At 44.7% G+C, this 21,086-nt stretch overlaps 1 protein-coding gene across 1 annotated transcript; it reads left to right on the top strand.

The window, feature by feature from the left end:
* The first annotated feature begins 6,312 nt into the window (after positions 1–6,312).
* On the top strand, positions 6,313–6,897 carry LOC131256421 (uncharacterized). Its single transcript, XM_058257325.1, has one exon. The coding sequence runs from the start codon at positions 6,313–6,315 to the stop codon at positions 6,895–6,897; it is 585 nt and encodes a 194-aa protein (XP_058113308.1).
* Positions 6,898–21,086: the final 14,189 nt, after the last annotated feature.

Below are 21,086 nucleotides of genomic sequence, written 5' to 3'. Positions count from 1 at the left end.
ATTTAATTTGTATTTTGTGGCACAATGAGAGATTAAATTTTTTTATTTTTTTAGTCTTAAGATCTATAAATTATTTTCAACATTATGGAAAGCTCAGATCTCAAACATATTTTCATATTTGCACTTATGCCTGCATGCGTGTAGAATTAGCAAAGCTCACGACTGAAATAAGAACAGAAAGAAGGAAAAGTTGGTGTCCTCACAGTGTCCGTCGACTGTGCGTGAGCCCAAATCTCCGACCATCTTCCAAAAAGAGATTTCAAAAATTCTTATTCTAAAAAATGTGCACACCGACTCTTCTGCGCGCACCGTCAGCCCAAAAGATGAAGAAAATAGAAGGGAGGGAACATGAACGGAGAATGAGTTTGCAAATGGGGGCCATGGGTTATTGATCCACACTGTAGATCTGATGGGCCCCACTACGGATGGCCCATTTACCAAAAATTTCCAATTTTGATTATTGAATTACCCCAACGTTGGCTAATTTTATATTGAATGAGGACCATTGCTGTTTTTTCACTTCAACTATTTGATAGAACAATTTTCTCTTCAGGATCGACATGTGGAATGGTAATCCGTGGTGGGCCATCATTTCAACGGTATGGATCATCTCAAAGTGGGTCACACTCGAGCTGAGGATCTTGGGCTAGACTACAAATGTTACAAATGTACCTTGTGCAGCAACTCATCCACTCTACATGCACGTGCATGATAATCAAGACCGTCCAAAAAGTTGGCCCAGTATTGATGGTGTACATCCAAAAAACCAACCTGTTGGATCATCTTAACCGCCAATCTTAAGGGGACGTTTGGCACATGATATTAGATGAGATTAAGCTGGATGGAATTGCATTTGGTCCGGTGCCAATTCCAGTGAATGATTGGGAAGAATGGAAAAGCTTGGAATTAGATTCGATGCAATTACATTGTCCCGTGCCAATTCCACTCAATGTTAGCAAGTTGTGTAGGTCCCACCATGATATGTGGGCTATATCCACGCTATCCATCTATTTTTCGAGATTATTTTAGAGCGGGGGCTAAAAAATCAGGTAGATCTAAAGTTCAAGTGGACCCCACCATAGAAAGTATGGGGATTGAATAGCCGCCATTGAAAACTTCTTTGAGGGTGTTTGGTGCATGGTATTAAGTGGGATTAGGTGGGACAGAGTTGCATTTGGTCCCATTCCAACTCAATGTTTGGGAAGAATGGAAAAGCTTAGAATTATATTAGATGGAATTGCATTGGCTCCAATGTAATTCCAGTTAATATTAGCAAATTGTGTAGGTCCCACCATGATGTGTGGGCTATATCCACACCGTCCACCCATTTTTTGAGATCATTTTAGAGCATGGGTCAAAAAATCAAGTAGATCTAAAGCTCAAGTAGACCCCACCATAGAAAGCAGTGGGGATTGAATACCCCACCATTGAAAACTTCTTTGGGCCATTTAAGTTTTGGATTTGCTTCATTTTTAGGCCTATGCCATAAAATGAAGTTACAAAACAAATGAATGGTTTGGACATAATACATATGTGTATCCTCAATAATTTCAAATGATGGTGAGTATATCCATTGAATGTTCCACCATGTTATAAAAATAGCATGAAATTAAGATTATCCCATGATAACAGGCACAATTCCTGCGCCATGTAATAATAACGTTTTTTGAATCCCATCCCACCTGATCCTTTCCAATACCATGCGCCAAACACTTGGATCGATTTCATTTTTAAGTTTGTTCCCATAAAACAAGGTTACAAAATAGATGAATGGTTTGGGTATAACACATACGTGTTATTCTCAATAATTTCAAATGATGGTGGGTATATCCATTCAATGTACCACCATATTACAAACATAGCATCAAATTAAGCTTATCCCATGATAACAGGTAACAATCCCTGTCATTATGTAATAATTACTTTTTTTAAAAATCATATCCCAGCTCGTCATTCCCAATACCATGCGCCAAACACCCACTAAGATTGCTAATCAATTCATTCTAACACTCCACTTATTAGGCAGCGCATCAGATCAAACGTCATTTCCAGGCCATGCTCAGTACACAATGAGATCCACGGATCGGATGATCCTGATCAGCGTCCACACTGCCACGTGGACGGCGGAAGAGTTTTCACAACTTAGCCAGAACTAACGAACGCACATTGTTAGCTGATGAAGAAAGATGAATTCTTAAAGCTTAAAAGCCATTAACGTTATGAGAGCTGAATCGCAACCCACGTGCGTATCTACAAAAACGTGTGAGATCAGAGCCATTTATCAGATAGATCTCTCTATTGAAGCAAAACTCACAAGGAAAATAAAAATCCATTCTACTCGTTTTCTTTTAAAGAGAAATTTATGCTGAAATAGGTCAACTGGTCATTTTCTTCATACTAAAGATAATCACATTATTATATTTTCTTTTATTTATTGTACATAAAGAAATAAAATTATCGGTCCAGATCTTAAACATGCATTTCAATTCTTCAGATGTTCCGCGATTCATGTCTACCATATCGTATCGCGCGAATATCTTGAAATGTACGAAAAGAACAGAATATCCGAGTTAGGGAGGTGGAGCGACTCAGCCGAGCCGCGTCGAGTCGGATGGGAAAGCAGACAGAGGTGGCCAGCTCGGAATGCATGATAGCGCAACGCCGAATGCGGATTGCGTGGACTGCAAGTTGTCCACGTCATCAGAACTGCTTCCATTCTTGGCTAACTGCCACGGAACTGCTCCGACGTACCCAGCACCTCCACCTTTCCTCCATTCCATAAATAACCATGACCTTTTTTTAAAATAACTCCTGTGTCCCTAGAGTAGCTTTTTCGGTGTGTAATTCTAAGGAAATTCGCGCGTGGAGAGATTCAATAAGAGAATCGCGGTACACGTACCCATATATCACGTGCATGCTAGATCTAGTCCGGTATTCAAGTGAATCCCAACCGTTAATGTTTTCTCACCCGTAATTCAATTTAATTGTCTCTTCATGTAGGCCATATATATGAGAAAATACTGAACGTTTAAATGAGTGGGCCGGGATTGATTTTGGGATAGGAAACTTTCACAAAGAGATATGTTTTTTAAGTTGTTATCTCTCGTAAACTGTGCTTTATTGACAAGTCTCCCGCGATTCACCCATTGGATCACTCCTCCTGCGAATCTCTCTTATCTACTACGAAAAGGTTCCTAGTTAATTCTCTATCCTGCACTGTCCTCCATACACGTAGCCTACATGTACAACATCCGTACCGTTCATGTACTAGATCCCTACCCTTGATGAAACATACTCTAAAGTCAGATCACTTGAATGATCTTATCCACCAATTAGATGATTTTCATTGATAACAAACGGACGGTTTGAAGAATGTCCAAACAGCAGCTGCAATTAAAAGTACGGGAGCGGATTAGGTGCAGCCTCGGCCTCACCCAAGATGGTGTAGCCCTCACCGTGGGACCCACCTTGACGTATGTATTATATATCCACACCGTCCATCTGTTTTGCCAGATCATTTTAGGATATGAGCCAAAAATGAAGCAATTCAAATCTCAGGTTGACTATACCATAGGGAATTGTGTTGATTTAACGTTCCACAATTAAAAACTCGTTAGGACCCACTGTAATCTTTACATCATGTTTAATTTCCATCCGAGCTGTTGATAAGATCACATAAACCTGGATGAAGTGAGAAAACAAATAACAGCTTGATTACGAAACTTATGTTGCCCATTTTAAGTTGTTAATGGTCATTCGCCACTGTTTCCTATGGCATGGTCCACCTGATTTTTAAATCTGCTTCGTTTTTCGATCTTATGCCCTAAAATGATATGGAAAAACATATGGATGGAGTGGATATAGAATACATGCATCAAGGTGGGCCCCACAGTAAGGGCAGCACCCTCTTGGGCAAGGCCGGGGCCGCGCCTAATCCGTTCCCAAAAATAAAATAAATGCTTGAGTGCTAGACCCAACAGATGAATGGATCAGATCTTGTCCCCGTGTCTCTCAAGTACCCATATAAAGAGTGCTTGATACCTAACTTGGATGTGATTATTTAGCCACGAATCTTTCTTTCTTTTATGCTTATTAATTGTAAGATTAAGATAACCATAGAAATTACTAATATAATCAATGAAAGTGATGGTTGAAAATTCCTAGTGTGGAATATGTTACAAATTGCTGATATCTTACACGTGATGTACCGACGCTTATAGCATAACATTTTTTTTTCTTTTTTAATTTGACTTTTTATATGGTTGCCACAGGTGAGGAATTTGTTAGTAAGCCACATTTAGAGATGATGAGTGGTCATTTTTTGAGCCGTACAATATTTTTTTTAAAGGGTCCAGCCAATCATGGCACCATGGTGTCACAATGGCACACTATCTATTTAGTTGCATGGGGGCATATGAACACTCTATTCAATCGATCAGGACCCTTCATTGGGTCTAGCCACTATTTATAGGTCAGCATGCAGAAAGAGCAGTGATCAATATCGGTGCTATCTATCCTATACATGTCTTCATTGTTTTTGTAACATATGTTTTCTAAACCATTAATGGAAAATTGATCCTTAGAAACCTAATCAATTTTGATGGGCTTAAACAATAGCTGGCATGTTTTTTAAGAACAATCTTGATTGTTTATTCATATAGGATAGTGGTTGGATGGTTAGAATTACCTGATCATTGTGGTGTTGCTCCATGGACTTGGAGAAGTGGCCGGACATAATGGACAATTCAGATTGATTGATTAGGTTGTCCACGTGTCAGGTGCAACTAGGAATAGTATTGTGCTTGAGGCGTTCACACATTTCACCTACATAAGAACTGTTATGGGAAGATCAGAGATGTCTCAACTCCGAGGTCCGAGGCTATTCAGAGCCGACTCGAGGCGCAAGACTAGGCTCAGAGTTATAAAAATAGTAGAGGGAAGGACTTCCAATTTGATATCAGTTGCGCTTTTGCTCCGAGGCCCTAGGCGGAATGATCTGGGGCCGGGACTGCCGACTCGGGATTTAGAGCGGGATCCTGGAATGATCTAAGGCCGAGGCAGTCGGTTCGGAGTGATCCGAGGCTTAGGCGGTCGGTTCGGGATTCGGATCAGAATCCACTAATGAGGAAAACCATGAGGTGTCCTACTACCACACGATTAGCGACGGTTACTCAACCACCCACGTCCGCATGACTACACGACGACTGGGTAGCCGATGTGGTAAATGCCCCAAGATGTGCCGAGTTATGCAGACATGCCCATCTCAAGCGAGGGGGTATAAATAGCATCTTGCGGGAAGGAAACAGGTACGCAATATTTCGTACTCTCCCTCCACAACTCAACTTAGACCCAAATTCCCTTAACCTGACTTAGGCATCGGAGAGTCCTCTATTTAAGCCAGGGTCTCCTTTGCTCACCATTACTGTGCAGGCTCAGGACTCTGAAGTGGCTCGGAGTTTGGATATCCGAGCGAAGGGTAGTTCAGATTTTGTCAGCAACATTTTTGGCGCCATCTGTGGGAATTCTTATACGAAAAGTCAGGTTCATATTCTCCAACACAGTGTCAAGAGGAAAGAAGAAATTCATAGCTGTGGAGTCGGAGCCGAACAATCAAACTCGGTCTTCCACTTCACGCCAAGTTGGCTCCAGGACCATCCCAGCGTTCCCGTAATCGGGCGAGTAAGTATCGAGCCATGCAGAACGAGATCCAAGCCTTACGTGATGAAATCAATCAGATGAAGCAACGATAAGAGCAGCAGTCGCATCCTGTCTGGGAAACGCTTGGACCGGTGGTGGAAGTCGAGTCCGCGCCATGGAGTATGAGACCCGAAGGGTCACAACATCAATCTGCACGGGTTCCAGCTTCAGTCTAGAACCCCCCTTCGACCCAAAACTAAGTTCCGGTTTGGAACACAACGGCTTGAGCTCCAACGAACGCTTCAATCACTTCGGCTCTGGCATCGACAAATCTCTGTCACGAGCTGGAGAGGAGATGGGGGGAGGACCCTTGAAGTAAAGGCTCCGTGGGAGATGGTAGCCGAAAATAAAGATCTGTGGGAAGCACGTTTCGCGAAACTCAACAATCGAGTTCTAATGCTACAGCAGAATCAGCAGCCCTCATCCGTTCCTACTGCCGTTCAGGCGATTATGGAAGAGACCGAACCTCCCTTCACCTCTACAATCATGAGCGAGGTGATGCCGTAGAAGTTCCGAATACCTCCCATCATCCAGTACTCTGGGTCTGGCGACCCGTCTGAGCATGTAGAGGCCTATCGCTCATGGATGCAAATCTAGACAGCTACGGATACGATGATGTGTAGGGGATTCTCGATCACCCTTACTAGATCCGCTCAAAGTTGGTACAGGCAACTCAAACCCAATTCAGTTGGTTCCTTTGCAGAGCTCAACAAATTGTTCCTTACCCAGTTCATAAGTGGTAAGAAGAGTCGGAAGCCGACTAGTCATTTGTTCACCATTAAGCAGGGTCCTAAAGAGTCATTGAAGGACTTCATCGCCCGCTTCAACGAGGAAGCATTGCAGGTGAAGGACTATGATGACAAAATGGCGCCCTTTGCCATGTTCAGCGGTCTGAAAGAGGGGAAGTTTACCTTCTTTATTGGAAAGAATCCACCTAAGACGTTGGCCGAGCTCGTCACCAGAGCTCAAAAATACACTAACGCCGAGGAATTCTCCAACTCCCGCAAAAATGTTCAAGTGGCAGAGCCGCCAACCAAAGGGAAGAGGCTGAGAAACGAAGAACCCCAGCCATCCAGCAAGAAATTGGATGACCATGTCCCTTGTGATCGTCCGCCGAGCAGGAAGCCTGAGGGTAAGTTCCGTTCCTACACTCCCCTCAACACATCTACAGAGAAGATACTGTTGGACATCAGGGGTTAAAAGCTCCTGAATTGGCTCATTTGCACGAAGGCCGATGCAGAGCACCGAGACAAGCACAAGTGTTGCCGGTTCCACCGCGACCATGGCCATAATACGAGTGACTGCATAGATTTCAAAGACGAGATCGAGACCCTCATCCGTAAGGGTCATCTGTGCCGATACACTAAGGAGGAGAGAACAGCTCAGAGAGAAGAGCAATAGAGCAAAGCTGCAGAAGAACCGGTTGAAATTCGTACAATCTTTGGTAGTTCGTCCGGTGGAGGAGACTCAAATAGGGCCCGTAAAGTCCACTCCCGGAAGTTTGACCCGGAGCACTACGTCCACATGACCGAGAGGCCGAGGAAAGACCTTCGAGTCAGCCCTTGCGGCCTGACCTTTATGGAAGATGATGCACATAGAATTCAACATCCGCACGATGATGCCCTAGTGGTGACTATGACCATAGCCAACCATAAGGTGTATCGCATCTTGGTCGACACCGGGAGCTCGGCTGATTTTATCTACTCGGATGCTTTCGAAAGAATGGGGATTCTAAGGTCACGCCTCAGACCTATGAAGACCCCTCTGCATGGTTTTGCCGGAGAAAGGGTGATCTCCGAAGGAGCCATCTCCCTCCCTGTGACCGAAGGAGAAGGACAGCATCAAGTCACCCTCTTGGTGGACTTCCTTGTCATTAATATGCCATCAGTGCACAACGTCATCTTGGGTAGACCCTACCTTAATGCAATGAGTGCGTCGTGTCCACATACTATCTAATGATGAAGTTTCCCGCCGATGGCAAAATAGGCTACCTCCGAGGTGATCAACGCAAGGCTTGAAAATGTTATGCAATAGCAGTGAAGAAAGGGTCGGTGAAGCAAGCTCTCACCATCAACGTCCTCGATCTTAGGGGACCTACAGAGGATTCATCCGTGGAAGACTTGGAGGCCGTGCCGTTTGATGAAACAGATCTGAGCAAAACTGTTCAGGTCGGAATGTCATTGAATTCCAAGCAACGGTTTGAAATATTGGCCTTCCTACGGGAACACAAAGATGTCTTCGCATGGTCACACGAGGATATGCCGGGAATCTCTCTTGATATCATAGTTCACAGGCTAAATGTGGATCCAGATCACAAACCAGTGAAACAATAGAGGAGATCATTCGACGTCGAGCAATATGCAGCCATAGCCGACGAGGTCTCCAAACTCCTAAGTGTTGACTTCATCGAGGAGGTGCACTATCTAGATTGGATCGCAAATGTGGTCCTCGTCAAGAAAGCGAATAGGAAGTGGCGGGTCTATGTGGATTCCTCGGACTTGAACAAGGCCTGTCCAAAGGATAGTTTCCCCCTGCCTTGGATCGACCAGCTGGTAGATAATACAGCTGGGCATGAACTGCTCACCTTCGTGGATGCCTATTCTGGGTATAACCAGATTGTGATACATCCCCGAGACAGGTAGAAGACTACCTTCGTCAACGACAAGGGACTCTACTTTTACCGGGTTATGCCGTTCGGCCTGAAAAATGCAGGGGCCACGTATCAAAGATTGGTGAATCAGATGTTCGCCAAGTTGATCGGACATACTATGGAGGTTTATGTTGACGACATGCTCGTTAAGAGCATCAAGGCGTCCAATCACCTATCAGATCTTGGAGAAACCTTCTCCATCCTCTAAGAATATTGTATGAAGCTGAATCCCACGAAGTGCGCTTTCAGAGTCGGCTCCGGCAAATTCCTCGGGTTTCAGGTTAGTCAACGGGGCATTAAAGCAAATCTTGACAAGATTAAGGCGGTCCTCGATATGAGCTCACCTCAGATGACAAAAGAGATACAATGTCTCACTGGATGAGTAGCAGCACTCGGGCGGTTCATATCCAGAGCCATGGATAAATGCCTCCCCTTCTTTCAGCAGTTGAAGGGTCATAAGAAGGCCGAGTGGACATTAGAATGTGAGCAAGCTTTCTAGCAGTTGAAGTAATATTTAGGCTCATCGTCCCTACTGTCTAAGCTTGAAGAAGGCGAGTCCTTGTTCCTGTATCCGTAGTCTCGGCCCTAGCCATCAGCTCCACGTTGATCAGAGAGGTGGGGGGTAAGCAGTACCCTGTGTACTATGTGAGCAAAGCAATGGTGCCTACCGAGACAAGGTACCGGGCTCTGGAAAAGTTAGCACTCTGTCTGATTGTCTCAGCTCGGAGGTTACGCCTATACTTCCAGGTCCATTCCATTATTGTCTTGACCGACTCTCCCCTCAAACAAGTCCTCCAAAAGCCCTAGGTGTTGGGTCGGCTAACTAAATGGGCAATTGAACTCAGGGAGTTCGATATCCAGTTCCGACTAAGGACTACAACTAAGGGCCAAGCTGTGGCCGATTTCATTGCAGAGTTCATTGCTCCTAATGAAGAGGGGACGAGCACCGAAGTAGAAGCAGCTCCTTCGCCCACTCCTCCAGCTAATTAAGATACAAAATCAGAACCGAGGTGGACCCTCTTCATGGACGGGTCATCCAACGCCAACCCGCTGGAGCAGGGATAGTCCTAGTTGCGCCTGACTCTACAACTATCTAGTACGCAATCAGATTAGGCTTCAAGGCCTCTAACAATGAGGCGAAATATGAAGCCCTATTGGCTGGGCTCAAACTGGTGGCCAGTCTGGGGGTCCAGTCCCTCGAAGTGCGGTGTGACTCTCAGTTGGTGGTGAATCACATCTCCACTGACTATAAGGTCAAGGAGACCAGGATGGTAGCTTATCTGGCCGAGGCCATAAAGTTGATAGAGAAGTTTTTGAGCTGCACTATCAATCAAATACCAAGAATAGAGAATTCCTGGGTCAACGCCCTCGCAAGGCTAGCCTCGGCTCTGGAGGGAAAGATTCATCGAGTTGTCCCTTTAGAGTTTATAGAGCATCCAAGCATTGACCGAACAGAATAGGAAGCGGTCAACCCAGTAAATGTCACACCGAGTTGGATGGACCCGATTTACAATTACCTCACATCTGGTGAGGCCCCTTTGGACAAGTTAGAGGTAAGGCGTCTAAGGGTCAGAGATGCACGGTACATAGTCTTGGACGGGATCTTGTACAAGAAAGGGCATTCATAGCCATACCTCAGGTGTCTTCGACCCGATGAAGCAGACTATGTGATTCGGGAGATTCACGAAGGCATATGCGGAAATTACTTTGGTGGCCGAGCCTTGGCTCTGAAAATACTCCGTCAAGGATATTTCTGACTGACCATCAAGGAGGACTTGAAAAACTATGTCCAAATGTGTGATAAGTGCCAGCGATATGCAACCGTGCCAAGGCAACCCGCGGAAGAGATGACCCCCATGAGCGGGCCGTGGCCATTTGCTCAATGGGGAATCAATATCATCGAACCTCTGCCCATTGGGAAAGGACAAGTCAAGTTCGCTATCGTTGTAGTCGACTACTCTACCAAGTGGGCCGAGCTGAGCCTATCGTAAAAATCACTGAGCAGAAGGTGGTCGACTTTGTCTGGAAGAACATCATCTGTCGGTTTAGATCCCACGCACCATTATTTCTGATAACGGCAAACAGTTCGGCAACGATAAGTTTTGAGGCATGTGCTGGGGGCTCGGCATTTCAAATGCGTATTCCTCACCTCGGCATCTGTAATCCAGTGGACAAGTTGAGGCAGTCAACAAAGTCATCAAGCATCATCTCAAAAAAAGTTGGAGAAAGCGAAAGGCAACTGCGCTGAGGAGCTCCCATTCGTCCTCTAGGCCTATAGGATTACGGCTCAGTCATCTAATGGGAAAACCCCATTTTCGCTATCTTATGGTTCTGAGGTGACGGTACCAGTCGAGATTGGTTTCCCTACATCTCAGGTCAAGAACTATCAGGAAGATTGGAACACCGAGCAGATTGCAACCAATCCGGACCTACTCGAGGAAGCTAGAGATGTCTCCAGACTCCAATTTGCTGCCCGACATCAGCAGGTGGCGCGATTCTACAACTCCAAGGTCAAGAGTCGGCGATTCCGTCCAGATGATTTGGTCCTTCGCCGAGTTTTCCAGAATACTGCAGAGCCAGGGGCTGGAATACTCGGACCCAATTGGGAGGGGCCTTACTGCGTGGTCCGATTGACCAAGCCATGCTCCTACCACTTGGAAGATCTTAAAGGGCGTCAGCTCCCCCATCCTTGGAACGTCAAACACCTGAAAATCTACTACCCCTGATGTACTGGCTGCTGAAAGCCCTCAATAAGTGTACACCTTGGAGCGGCTAACCTCTCAAGGCTTTCAATAAAATATATGTTCTACATATATACTTGAACGACTTGTCGACAAATGGAAAATGTTGCCTCTCACAAGCAGGGGCTGACTCAATAGACTGATCCTTGAGAGAAGGGGTTAGTATGTTAACCCATGAAAATTCACCAAGGGATCCCCTCATATCTAGAGGAAAAGCCCATGGACGGCCCGATCCCTTGATGAAGGGGTCGGCTCGTCGTACGAGCGACTGATCTACAAAAAGCCGCTCGCCATTCATGGGGAGGGTTGACTCGTCAAAGGGTCGGTCCTTATAAATTCAACATCACGAAATTCTACGAAATAACCAAGGGGTTTCCTGAGTACAGGAAGATGGCCCTGGGATGAGCTGACTTGCTAAGGAGTTGGCTCGTCAATCAACAACTTAACATCTAGCAATCATCGGTGTAATCATCATTTAAAAAATCGACTATGTTATATCGAGCCCTCTCTAGAGGGTGAAAAAGATCATCCACAAAATTATCCATCAAAATATTGTTTAAAAGAGTTAAAAGAGAGGGGATGTTAAAAACTATTCGGTCGGAGGAGGTTGAGAGGTGGGAGCCAGGCCCGGGGAGACGTCCTCAGTCGGTCTCTCCCCTGCATCCTTGGATGTAAGGGACTCAAGGTTGAGATCCGAATAGAGCTCCTGGACCACATCTATGCAGGCGTCATAGCCGCAGTTATAGGAACTTGTTAGCTTCAGTGGTCTTCTCCTCCGAGGACTTGAACGCATCCATCGCAACAGCAATCGCCAATGCCAGCGAAGCTTCATCCTCGGCCCGTTGTGCCTCCTTCGCTCTCGCCACTGCTCAACTCAATTCTTCCACCGCCTCAGTCTTGGTCCGCTCCAGTGCATCCCCCAGTCGGGCATTGTCCTTCGCGAGCGAGTCCGCGTAAGCCTTGGCTCCCGTCAGTTCGATCGCAGCAACAGCACATCATGATTGAAGGTCATTGAGGACCCATTAGAGCTGTAACTCTCGCGCCTTTCCATCATCAAGCAGTTGGTGCAGTTCGGCCTGCTGTATTAGGAGGACTGTAACCTCATCCCGGAGAGTCTCGACCTCGCCCCTGAGAGCCGCTATCTTCCTGTCCTTCTATGTGATCTCCCTCAACCTCTCCCGAGTTAACAGGAGCTTCGGGACGGACTGAATAAAAAAAAGAATATAAGCATATGAACGCGATGAGAGGAGAATCAAGACAGAAAAGGTTAGTAAAAATACTGAATAGAAGACAGAGGCTATATCGTTTATGAAGGACCCGTCCGACTTGTTAAGGAGGGTAGTAATCTCCTCCTCCGGAGCATGCTTCGCAGCTTAGCGAAATAAGCCCGACATATGATAGCCTGACGGAAGTCTGAATGCATTGGTTCCGACCAGAGTAGACTCTGTCGCTCCCCCTGCCTCCATCCTGCTGCCTGCCGAAGCTTGGGCCTCGGCTCTAGGATCATCTCCGACTTTGGGAGGAGAGAGCATCGGGTCGGCCATCCGAATGGCTTCCTCCCTTTCGGAAGAAGACGGGATGGCTATGCAGGGTTCGGGGGCTGGTGGAGACGGCCCCAACCCCGGTGTGTGCTGGAGCTGCAGTAACTGAAATTGGAGCTACAACAACATAAATTGAAGCTGTAATAGCAGGAGCTGAAACTGTGGCAATAGAAATTGGGGCCGAGGGGCCCCCGTCGCGAGGAGTCACCTACCACTTCTGATTCGTTGTCTTCGTCTGCTGTTCGAACCTCAACATCTCCTCGACTGACGTCGGGCCTTCCTCTTCTGAGATTTGGAAGCTTCGGCCATGCCTGCGCATGGGACAATAAATCACATTAATGTCCAAGTTGTGAGATCTTCAGTTTCGTCAAAGTAAAAGGTAAAGGGGCACTTATTGAATGAAGTGGGGAGCGGCTTAGACTTGCAGAGCCCGACCGATGAAGGTTGTCCGCGGTAATCAGGATCGACCAGGAGTGTAGATCTTTCGAACAGGCCCTGGCCTTGGCGATCTGATTCTTTTGATCTGAGGTGATGAGAGGCTGGCCTCTCAGGAAGTCTGCAAAAATGGAATGAAGACATTGATCAGACTACAACAAACAAGGAAGCATGACAAAAAGATTGTTCGGGATTTGACCTGGAAGAGTAAATCGGGTAGGAACCTAAGTCCTCAGATTCCTAAGCTTCATTGCCGGTGCTTCCCACTCGCTCGAAGCCCAAAACCATTTATTCTTCCAATCCTTGTTAGAGGGTGGAAGTTGCAGGACTAGCCCTGAGCCCTTGCTGCCGCAGGTTGCAAAGTAGTACCACGGCTCCTGACTATCGTGCATGATCAAATATAAAATTATCAAGTTTCGGTTCTTGACTTTGGCGTCAGATGATGTATGAAGATATTAAAACCCTCCAAGTATTGGGAGTAAACTGGCTTGAGGCCAGTCCCAAATAGGCTGTCAGGCAGAGTCCACATTGTAGGGCGCATCATCTGAGTCCACATTGTCAGGTAGAGGAAGATCGCTACTTCCCCTTCAACAGGAGCTCCAGCGGTGTCAAGGGGCTCTGACACTCATATCTGGACGAAGTCTGAGATCTCGAATTCTGATCGGACCCATTCCATCTGGGACTTAACCAGCACAGAGCCTCCTGGGATGGTCTCCACAGTTCACCCATTTGTGGGCATCTCCGTAAGCCCCCTTGTTGAATCTTGCGGAGCGCCCGAGCCCCAGCCTCTTTGTCCCTCCTGGGTAGAGGGTAGAGGGGTACTGCATCAACGGGGGCCTTCAGAGGCCTCTCGTTTACCATCCGAGCTCTCTGGCCCGGAATCATCTTCGAAGGCATAATCGCCTCGGACCATCTTCGAGTCGTTCGACATTTCATAGAAACGAAGAAAATAAGGGTAATCTGGAAGTGAGGGGGGACTCACCGGAAGCTGTCTGGAATGGTCATCAGAAATCGTTTCTATCGAAAACTGCTAATCGGTCGAAATCACCTCTCCTTCAGGTCACAATCGCCGAAAATCACCTTCGCCAGAAATCGCCTCCTCAGGCAGCTCATAGCAACGAGAATTCAGAAAATGAAAATGAGGGCGTCTCCGAGCGCTAGGGTTTTTTATAACCCACGAGTGATTCTCGCATTAATGGCGAGAAATGATGGTCGCAGCCGAACCGTCATGAGCCGACTTCAAGAGACATGTGGCTAAGTGCCACTGGCCTAGGCACTGCCGAGTCGCGTGCCCTTGGTATTGGGCGATGAGCTCCGATCAGTGGAAGCGTCACTTAGCTGTCCCTCTTGGCTCACGTGGCGACCCCTCATAATTACTCTTGACGATTCGAAATCCTAACCGTCGCCACGTGTCTGCCTGAGGTTAACCCGTAGACAGAAAACCCCGAGTACGTATCTTTTCGGATATGAAAACCATGACCATGGCTGCACGTGTTAGGGGCACAACGGTGGAGGCTGCTGATTTGCCGCATGGGCTTACTCTCTGAGTCCGTGTCTGAACTCGGAGAGTAGGGAGCTTCTGTTATGGGAAGATTAGAGACGTCTTAACTCTGAGGTCTGAGGCTATTCAGAGCTAACTCGAGACTTAACACTAAGCTCAAAGTTATGAGAATAGTTGAGGGAAGGACTTCCAATTCGATATCAGTTACGCCTTCGCTCCGAGGCCCTAGGCGGAATGATCTGGGGCCGGGACTGCCGACTCAGGATTCAGAGCGAGATCCTGGAATGATTCGAGGCCAAGGCAGTCGGCTCGGAATGATCTGAGGTTGAGACGGTCGGTTCAGGATTCGGATCAGAATCCACTAATGAGGAAGACCATGAGGTATCCCATTACCAAACGATTGACAATGATAACTAAACCACCCATGTCCGCACGACCACACGACAACTGGGTAGCTGAATCGCCCGTAGGATGTGGCAAATACCCCAAGATGTGCCGAGTTATGCAGACATGCCCATCTTAGGCGAGGGGGTATAAATAGCATCTTGCGGGGAGGAAACAGGTACGCAATATCTCGCACTCTCCCTTTACAACTCAACTTTGACCCAGATTCCCTTGACCTAACTTAGGCATTGGAGGGTCCTTTGTTTAAGCCAGGGTCTCCTTTGCTCACCATTGCTGTGCAGGCTCAGGACTCTGAAGCGACTTGGAGTTCGGATATTCAAGCGGAGGGTAGTTAAGATTTTGACAGCAACAAGAACAATAACTCACTTTGTGACTTAAGAATACATTTTAACACCCATGCATGAAAGTGTGTGTGTGTGTGTGTGTAGAGAGAGAGAGAGAGTCATGCTCACCTGTGCACCTTTGCACATGTGTCATGGGCGTCTAATCCGAACTGTCCATGTGATGTAGAATCCCATAAAACTCCGGGGAAAATTTTTCACCCAGATCTAAAATTCTAGTGAGTCATAGGAAAGAGAAATACAAATTAAGGGAGGAAATTATTTTCATCTTTCATAGCCCACCAAAGTTTTAAATCAAAGTAAAAATTGGACCCTGAGGGGGGGGGGGGGGTTCTCACGACGTGTTGCTCCATGTGGACCGTTCAGATTTTTGAGTCACATCATGTATGACGAGGTCTCAAAAAAGTTTGAATAAGTTCTGTGCGAACTGGTGCGTAGCTACAAAAGAAAACAATTTCCTCCTTTAATTTGAATCTCTCTTTGATATGGCCCACCAAAGTTTTTACATCAAGGTGAAAATTTGTCCCCAAGCATTTTATAAGGTGCCGCATCACATAGACTATTCGAATTTCAAGCCCATGACATGTGTGCACGTAGCTGAGGATGTCTCATATAACCCAATGCTCAGCCGTGAGCTGGTTCTTATGAATTCTCGTGAGAACTTTTTGAGAACTCATCAAATGTGATGTGAGCCCAAATTTGAATGCTCCACGTGATGTAGCACCCCATTAGACTCGTAGGGCCAAACTTTTACCTGATGGTCATGACAAAATAAAACAGTTTCCTCCCTTGATTTGCATCTCTTCGCTATGGCCCACCAAAGTTTTGGATCAAGGTGAAATTTGGTCCTCGGGGATTTCATGGGGTGTTGCATCACATGGACCATTCGGATTTTGGGCCATGACAACTGTGCAAAGGTGTGCATGTGCATAAGTGAGCATGAGGGCATGCCTCATATAGCCGAATGATGCCCAATGCGCACCACTTCTCATGAGTTCTTGTGAGAACTTTTTTTAAAACTCATCAAACGTAATGCGAGCCAAAAATCTAAATGGTCATGTGATGTAGTATCCCATGAAATCTTCAGGGCCCAAGTTTTACCCTAATTTAAAACTTTGGTCGGCAATGGCAAAAGAAAACAATTTCCTCTCTTAATTTGTATATCTCTTTCCTATGACTCACCAAAGTTTTGGATCATGGTGAAAATTGATCCAGAGGGTTTCATGCAGTGCGGTATCACATGAGTTATTCAGATTTCAGGCCTATGTTTAGGTGATCATGTGGCGCAGGGAAGGACGTGAGGTTGAGCACCGTCTTCCTCAAGAGGATAACTATTTCGAATCCATAGAACTTCTCTGGACTCCTTACAGAGACTTCTCGAATCCACGAGGAAAGAAAGCAAGAAAATAGAAATAAATTCAAATAAATTTGAAATTGATTAATTGAAATAAACGAGTTCACAACCCTTTAAATAGGGATACTAAGAAATAAGAGAGAAATCAGAAGCAAATTATAACTAAAACTCCTAAAATTCATAACTTACTATAAATAGTAAATTTACTTTTATAGTAAGTGTCCTATGTGGCTTAACTACATTATTCTCCTAATTATTATAAGAACTTTTCATGTTGGACGCAACTCCTAAAGCCTAATGGATGAAGAGTTATAATCAAACTAAAACTTATTATTTATAGTAAAAATGGAACTAATCATGGAATTCGGTCGTCGATATGATGGAATCTCGCAAATTCAGCATGGGTAACCGAGCATAGCCAGGTTGGTTGGATAAATTAGCTCGTCCTACCCCAAAATCATATATGGTAAATCAAGTAACTCATTCCGGTTTGCGAGATATACATGTTTTAAGGTTCTGACGGTCTTGATGACTTCTGCCTCTGATCGGGCCTCCTCTGGTCCATCTTGGACATGAAAGTGTCCGCGACCCGCTCTACATCAATCCCCTCTACTTTAAACGAACTCGTCCTCGAGTTCTCGTGCTACTTTGGTTCATAATACTCGGTCTAGTGCGCCGTAACGATACCCAGATCAAAAGTTATGATTAATTTACGGTTCACCTTTTTTTGGTCCAACCATACTAGGAATGTATCTGTGACACATTCTACATCAGACCCATTCGCTTGAAAAAAAACTTGTCCTCTAGTTACTCGAGGGACTTGTTCATGATTCTGAGATAACTTTTGATGCCGATGTTTATTAGCCCTTTTCTTGTACTTGCCATTAGGCTCTTGAGCTATCACAATATATGTATTCATGTTTTCCTTAACTTGACTAGTATCGATCAGATCCTTCACTCCTGCCTTTAAGATCTGACATTTTGTTTGACTCACCTGACAGTGAAGGCGGTTGGGCAAGATAGCCCCAGGGACAAGGCATATGTGATGTTGGATGTCCCTCATGGGGGGCAATCCATTGAGTAGATCTTCTATACATAATAACCTATTAAAACTAGAAAGTTCGGCCTTACCTCGATAGTGTCTTTCAACATGATATAGACGATCTCCTCTATGGACTGGTTATCGGGCAAAGTCGTCATCGAGGTCCTCATTGCTATAACTCGTATTATCTGGTAGTGCTCTATGAAAATCGGGGTTGCGTCGTACAGCAACCATGGGTGGTAGAGCAACCAAAGGTGGTGGAGCACTGCCTAGGGCTCGTGGCGGAATTAGCGTATCCGCAATACGGTTGAGGATTGCTTGCATCCCTTATATGGTCAACTGACTCTCTCGGTGGAAAGCTTCCATTGTTTCCGAAAGATAATGAATCCCTGGATCACCGTCTACAAGATTTTTGTTCATACCTTCGTTATTTGTCATCAACCCGAGGGGAGTCCTCGCTTTGATACTAAACTAACGCGGGGATGAATGTGATGAGGTCGAGCACCGTCTTCCTCAAGAGGACAACTATTCCGAATCTACGGAACTTCTCTAGACTCCTCACAGATACTTCTCGAATCCATGAGGAAAGAAAGCAAGAAAATAGAAATAAATTCGAAATTGATTAATTGAAATAAACAAGTTCACAACCCTTTAAATACGGATACCAAGCAATAATAGAGAAATCAGAAGCAAACTATAACTAAAACTCCCTAAAATTCGTAACTTACTATAAATAGTAAATTTACTTTTTATAGTAAGTGTCCTATGTGGCTTAACTACATTTTTCTCCTAATTATTCTAAGAACTTTTCATGTTAGACACAACTCCAAAAGCCCAACGGATGAAGAGTTATAATCTAATTAAAACTTACTATTTATAGTAAAAACGGAACTAAATATGGAATTCGGCCATCGATACGATGGAGTCTTGCAAATTCAGCGTGGGCTAAAGTAGCTCATCCTACCCCTAAAATCATATATGGTACGTTGAGTAATTCATTCCGGTTTGCGAAATATGCATGTTTTAAGGTTCTGACGGTCTTGATAACTTCTACCTTTGATTGGGCCTTCTCTGGTCCATCTTGGACATGAAAGTGTCCGCGACCCGCTCTACATCAGCATGCCTCTCTCTCTCTCTCTCTCTCTCTCTCTCTCTCTCTCTCTCTCTCTCTATATATATATATATATATATATATATATATATATATATGTATACACACACACACACACACAAATAAATACTATTATACATTAAGGGAGGTCCCAAAAATTTTGTGAATGCGAAATCTGATCATTCTAATAGGTTGGCCCCACCATGAGATGGATTAGATCATCCAATACCAATGTTTTGGTTTTTTTTTTTTTTTTGTTGCATGGTGGCCGTTAGATGCATTATGAACTTAACAGACAGTTGAGATCAATAAATTGATTAAGATTGATCATTGGACTGTCCAAGTAACCTGGTAAAACTAGGAACTCTGCAACCTATAGTGCTCTAAGAGCAGCGGAGCATTTCTTATATTTGAAAAGTTATTTATTAAGGAAAGGTCTCACAAACAACCACATGTAAAATAAAACAAGTTGGGGGTGTGGGGCCAGAGCGGTGTATGTGCATCCAGCTGTTCTAATATGAGTGACATGCCATAAAAATGGTATGCATGCCCTGAAAATCATCAAGCAAGCCACTGCGTTGTTGGGTGGTTGTTCATTAGCCCATATAATAATTAGATTAGCATGATTTTTGAGCCATTCTATTTTCACGACTGGGCAATAATTTCGGGAGGGTTGAATGACATGCATACACTATGATGGCCCCACCCACAGCTACTTACCACCTACAACTAGTTCCATGCAAGACATTTTCATTTATTATTATTTTTGGTACTTATTAAGTTGTAAGAGGGTGTTTTGGTACTTGACTTACCCAACCAAAAACAGAAGAAAACCTCTCTCTGGAACCCAACACCACGTAACTACATGTGTGAGGAGCGGAGGCCCCCATGATTTGATGTATGTGTTTTATCCACGCTTTCTGTTGTTTTGACAGCTGATTTTAGAGTATAAACTCCAAATGGATCAAGCATATCCCGAGTTCAAATTGTTCCCCCCACATGAAATGGTAAAGACAGTGACGTCCACCATTGAAACCTTCCTACGGCCCACCATCATGCTTATTTGTCATCTAACTTGTTTATAATGTCACATAGACTTCAATGAAGGAAAAACACAAATTTCAGCTTGATCCAAAACTTCTGTAGCCCTCAAAAAAATTTCAACGTTAGGTATTCAATCCCATCTAGTCCTTATAGTTTAGTCCATTTGAGATTTGGACATGCTTCAATTTTCAGCTTATGCCCTAAATTGAACTGGCAAAATAGATAGATGGTGTGGATAAAACACATACATCACAGTGGGCCCCACATATTCTTGGTATAACATGGCTGTATTAAACCGAGTTGGGCTCAGCACCCAAACCCCGTCAATCACTCTTCCTTGTTAATTCCATGCCCAAATGATTGCAATTTCCATCATCCACCTCTTCTACAGTGCATTTTTGTTGTGTTCTATATATATATATATATATATATATATATATATGTCTTAATTCCAATTCCAATAGGTTGGACCACAAGTTATGGTCTGCCCAGCGGATAAGTTGTCCAAAAGGCTGGCCCCTCACGAGAATTTCTATATACAAAAATTGGCCACTTTCACTAATTGAGTTAGTGACCCTTTTATTTCACTATTTATCAATCGCTAGGCATTGTTTTTTAGATGTGGCCCACTTGATGAGTAGATAGGAATGATTTTAGCAGTTGTTGATTCTCAAAGTGGGCCTAGCATATTCAAAGGGTTGGATGTCACATTCACTTAATAGTTTGAAAGATCTTGTGGTCCAGCCTATTGGACTTCACTTGAAAAGGAGGAGAGAGAGACCTTCCGGATAAAACCAACGTAAAAGCAAAAGAAAGAAATACTCACACGATGACAAGTTGTTGTAAAAGCCCAAATGAGAAAATACAAGTACTCCCTTAGAGTAGGAAATTTTGATTATTGTACTTTCTCCTACCGAGTATGATCTGTAAAGGAACAAAGCTGGCTCCAAATGACTGAAACAATAGTACGGTGATGATGATGATGGTAGAGCAATGGGCCATGTGAAACCATGGTAATGTAAAAGATAACATGATTTATTGTCATTGTCATGGAGATGGTTAGCTGGTGACCCCACTTTTTTTTTTTTTTTTTCCTTACATATATACACCCAAACCCGCCTTAGTGGGATTTCACCACCTGTGTGAGTTTTGAACCCAAGACCCCATGTTGAAACTCCTCAGAGTCTACCATTAAGGCCGGGACTGGGACCCCTACCTCAATGA

The sequence above is a fragment of the Magnolia sinica genome, chromosome 9 (genome assembly GCF_029962835.1).
Source record: "Magnolia sinica isolate HGM2019 chromosome 9, MsV1, whole genome shotgun sequence".
In the NCBI taxonomy this organism is placed as follows: domain Eukaryota; kingdom Viridiplantae; phylum Streptophyta; class Magnoliopsida; order Magnoliales; family Magnoliaceae; genus Magnolia; species Magnolia sinica.
The sequence above is the reverse complement of the archived record's forward strand: the minus strand, read 5'-3'. Positions and strand labels throughout refer to the sequence as shown.

What these genes read in the sequence shown, in the direction of transcription:
- LOC131256421 (XM_058257325.1), top strand. Translation starts at nt 6,313, where the DNA reads ATGTGTAGGGGATTCTCGATCACCCTTACTAGATCCGCTCAAAGTTGG.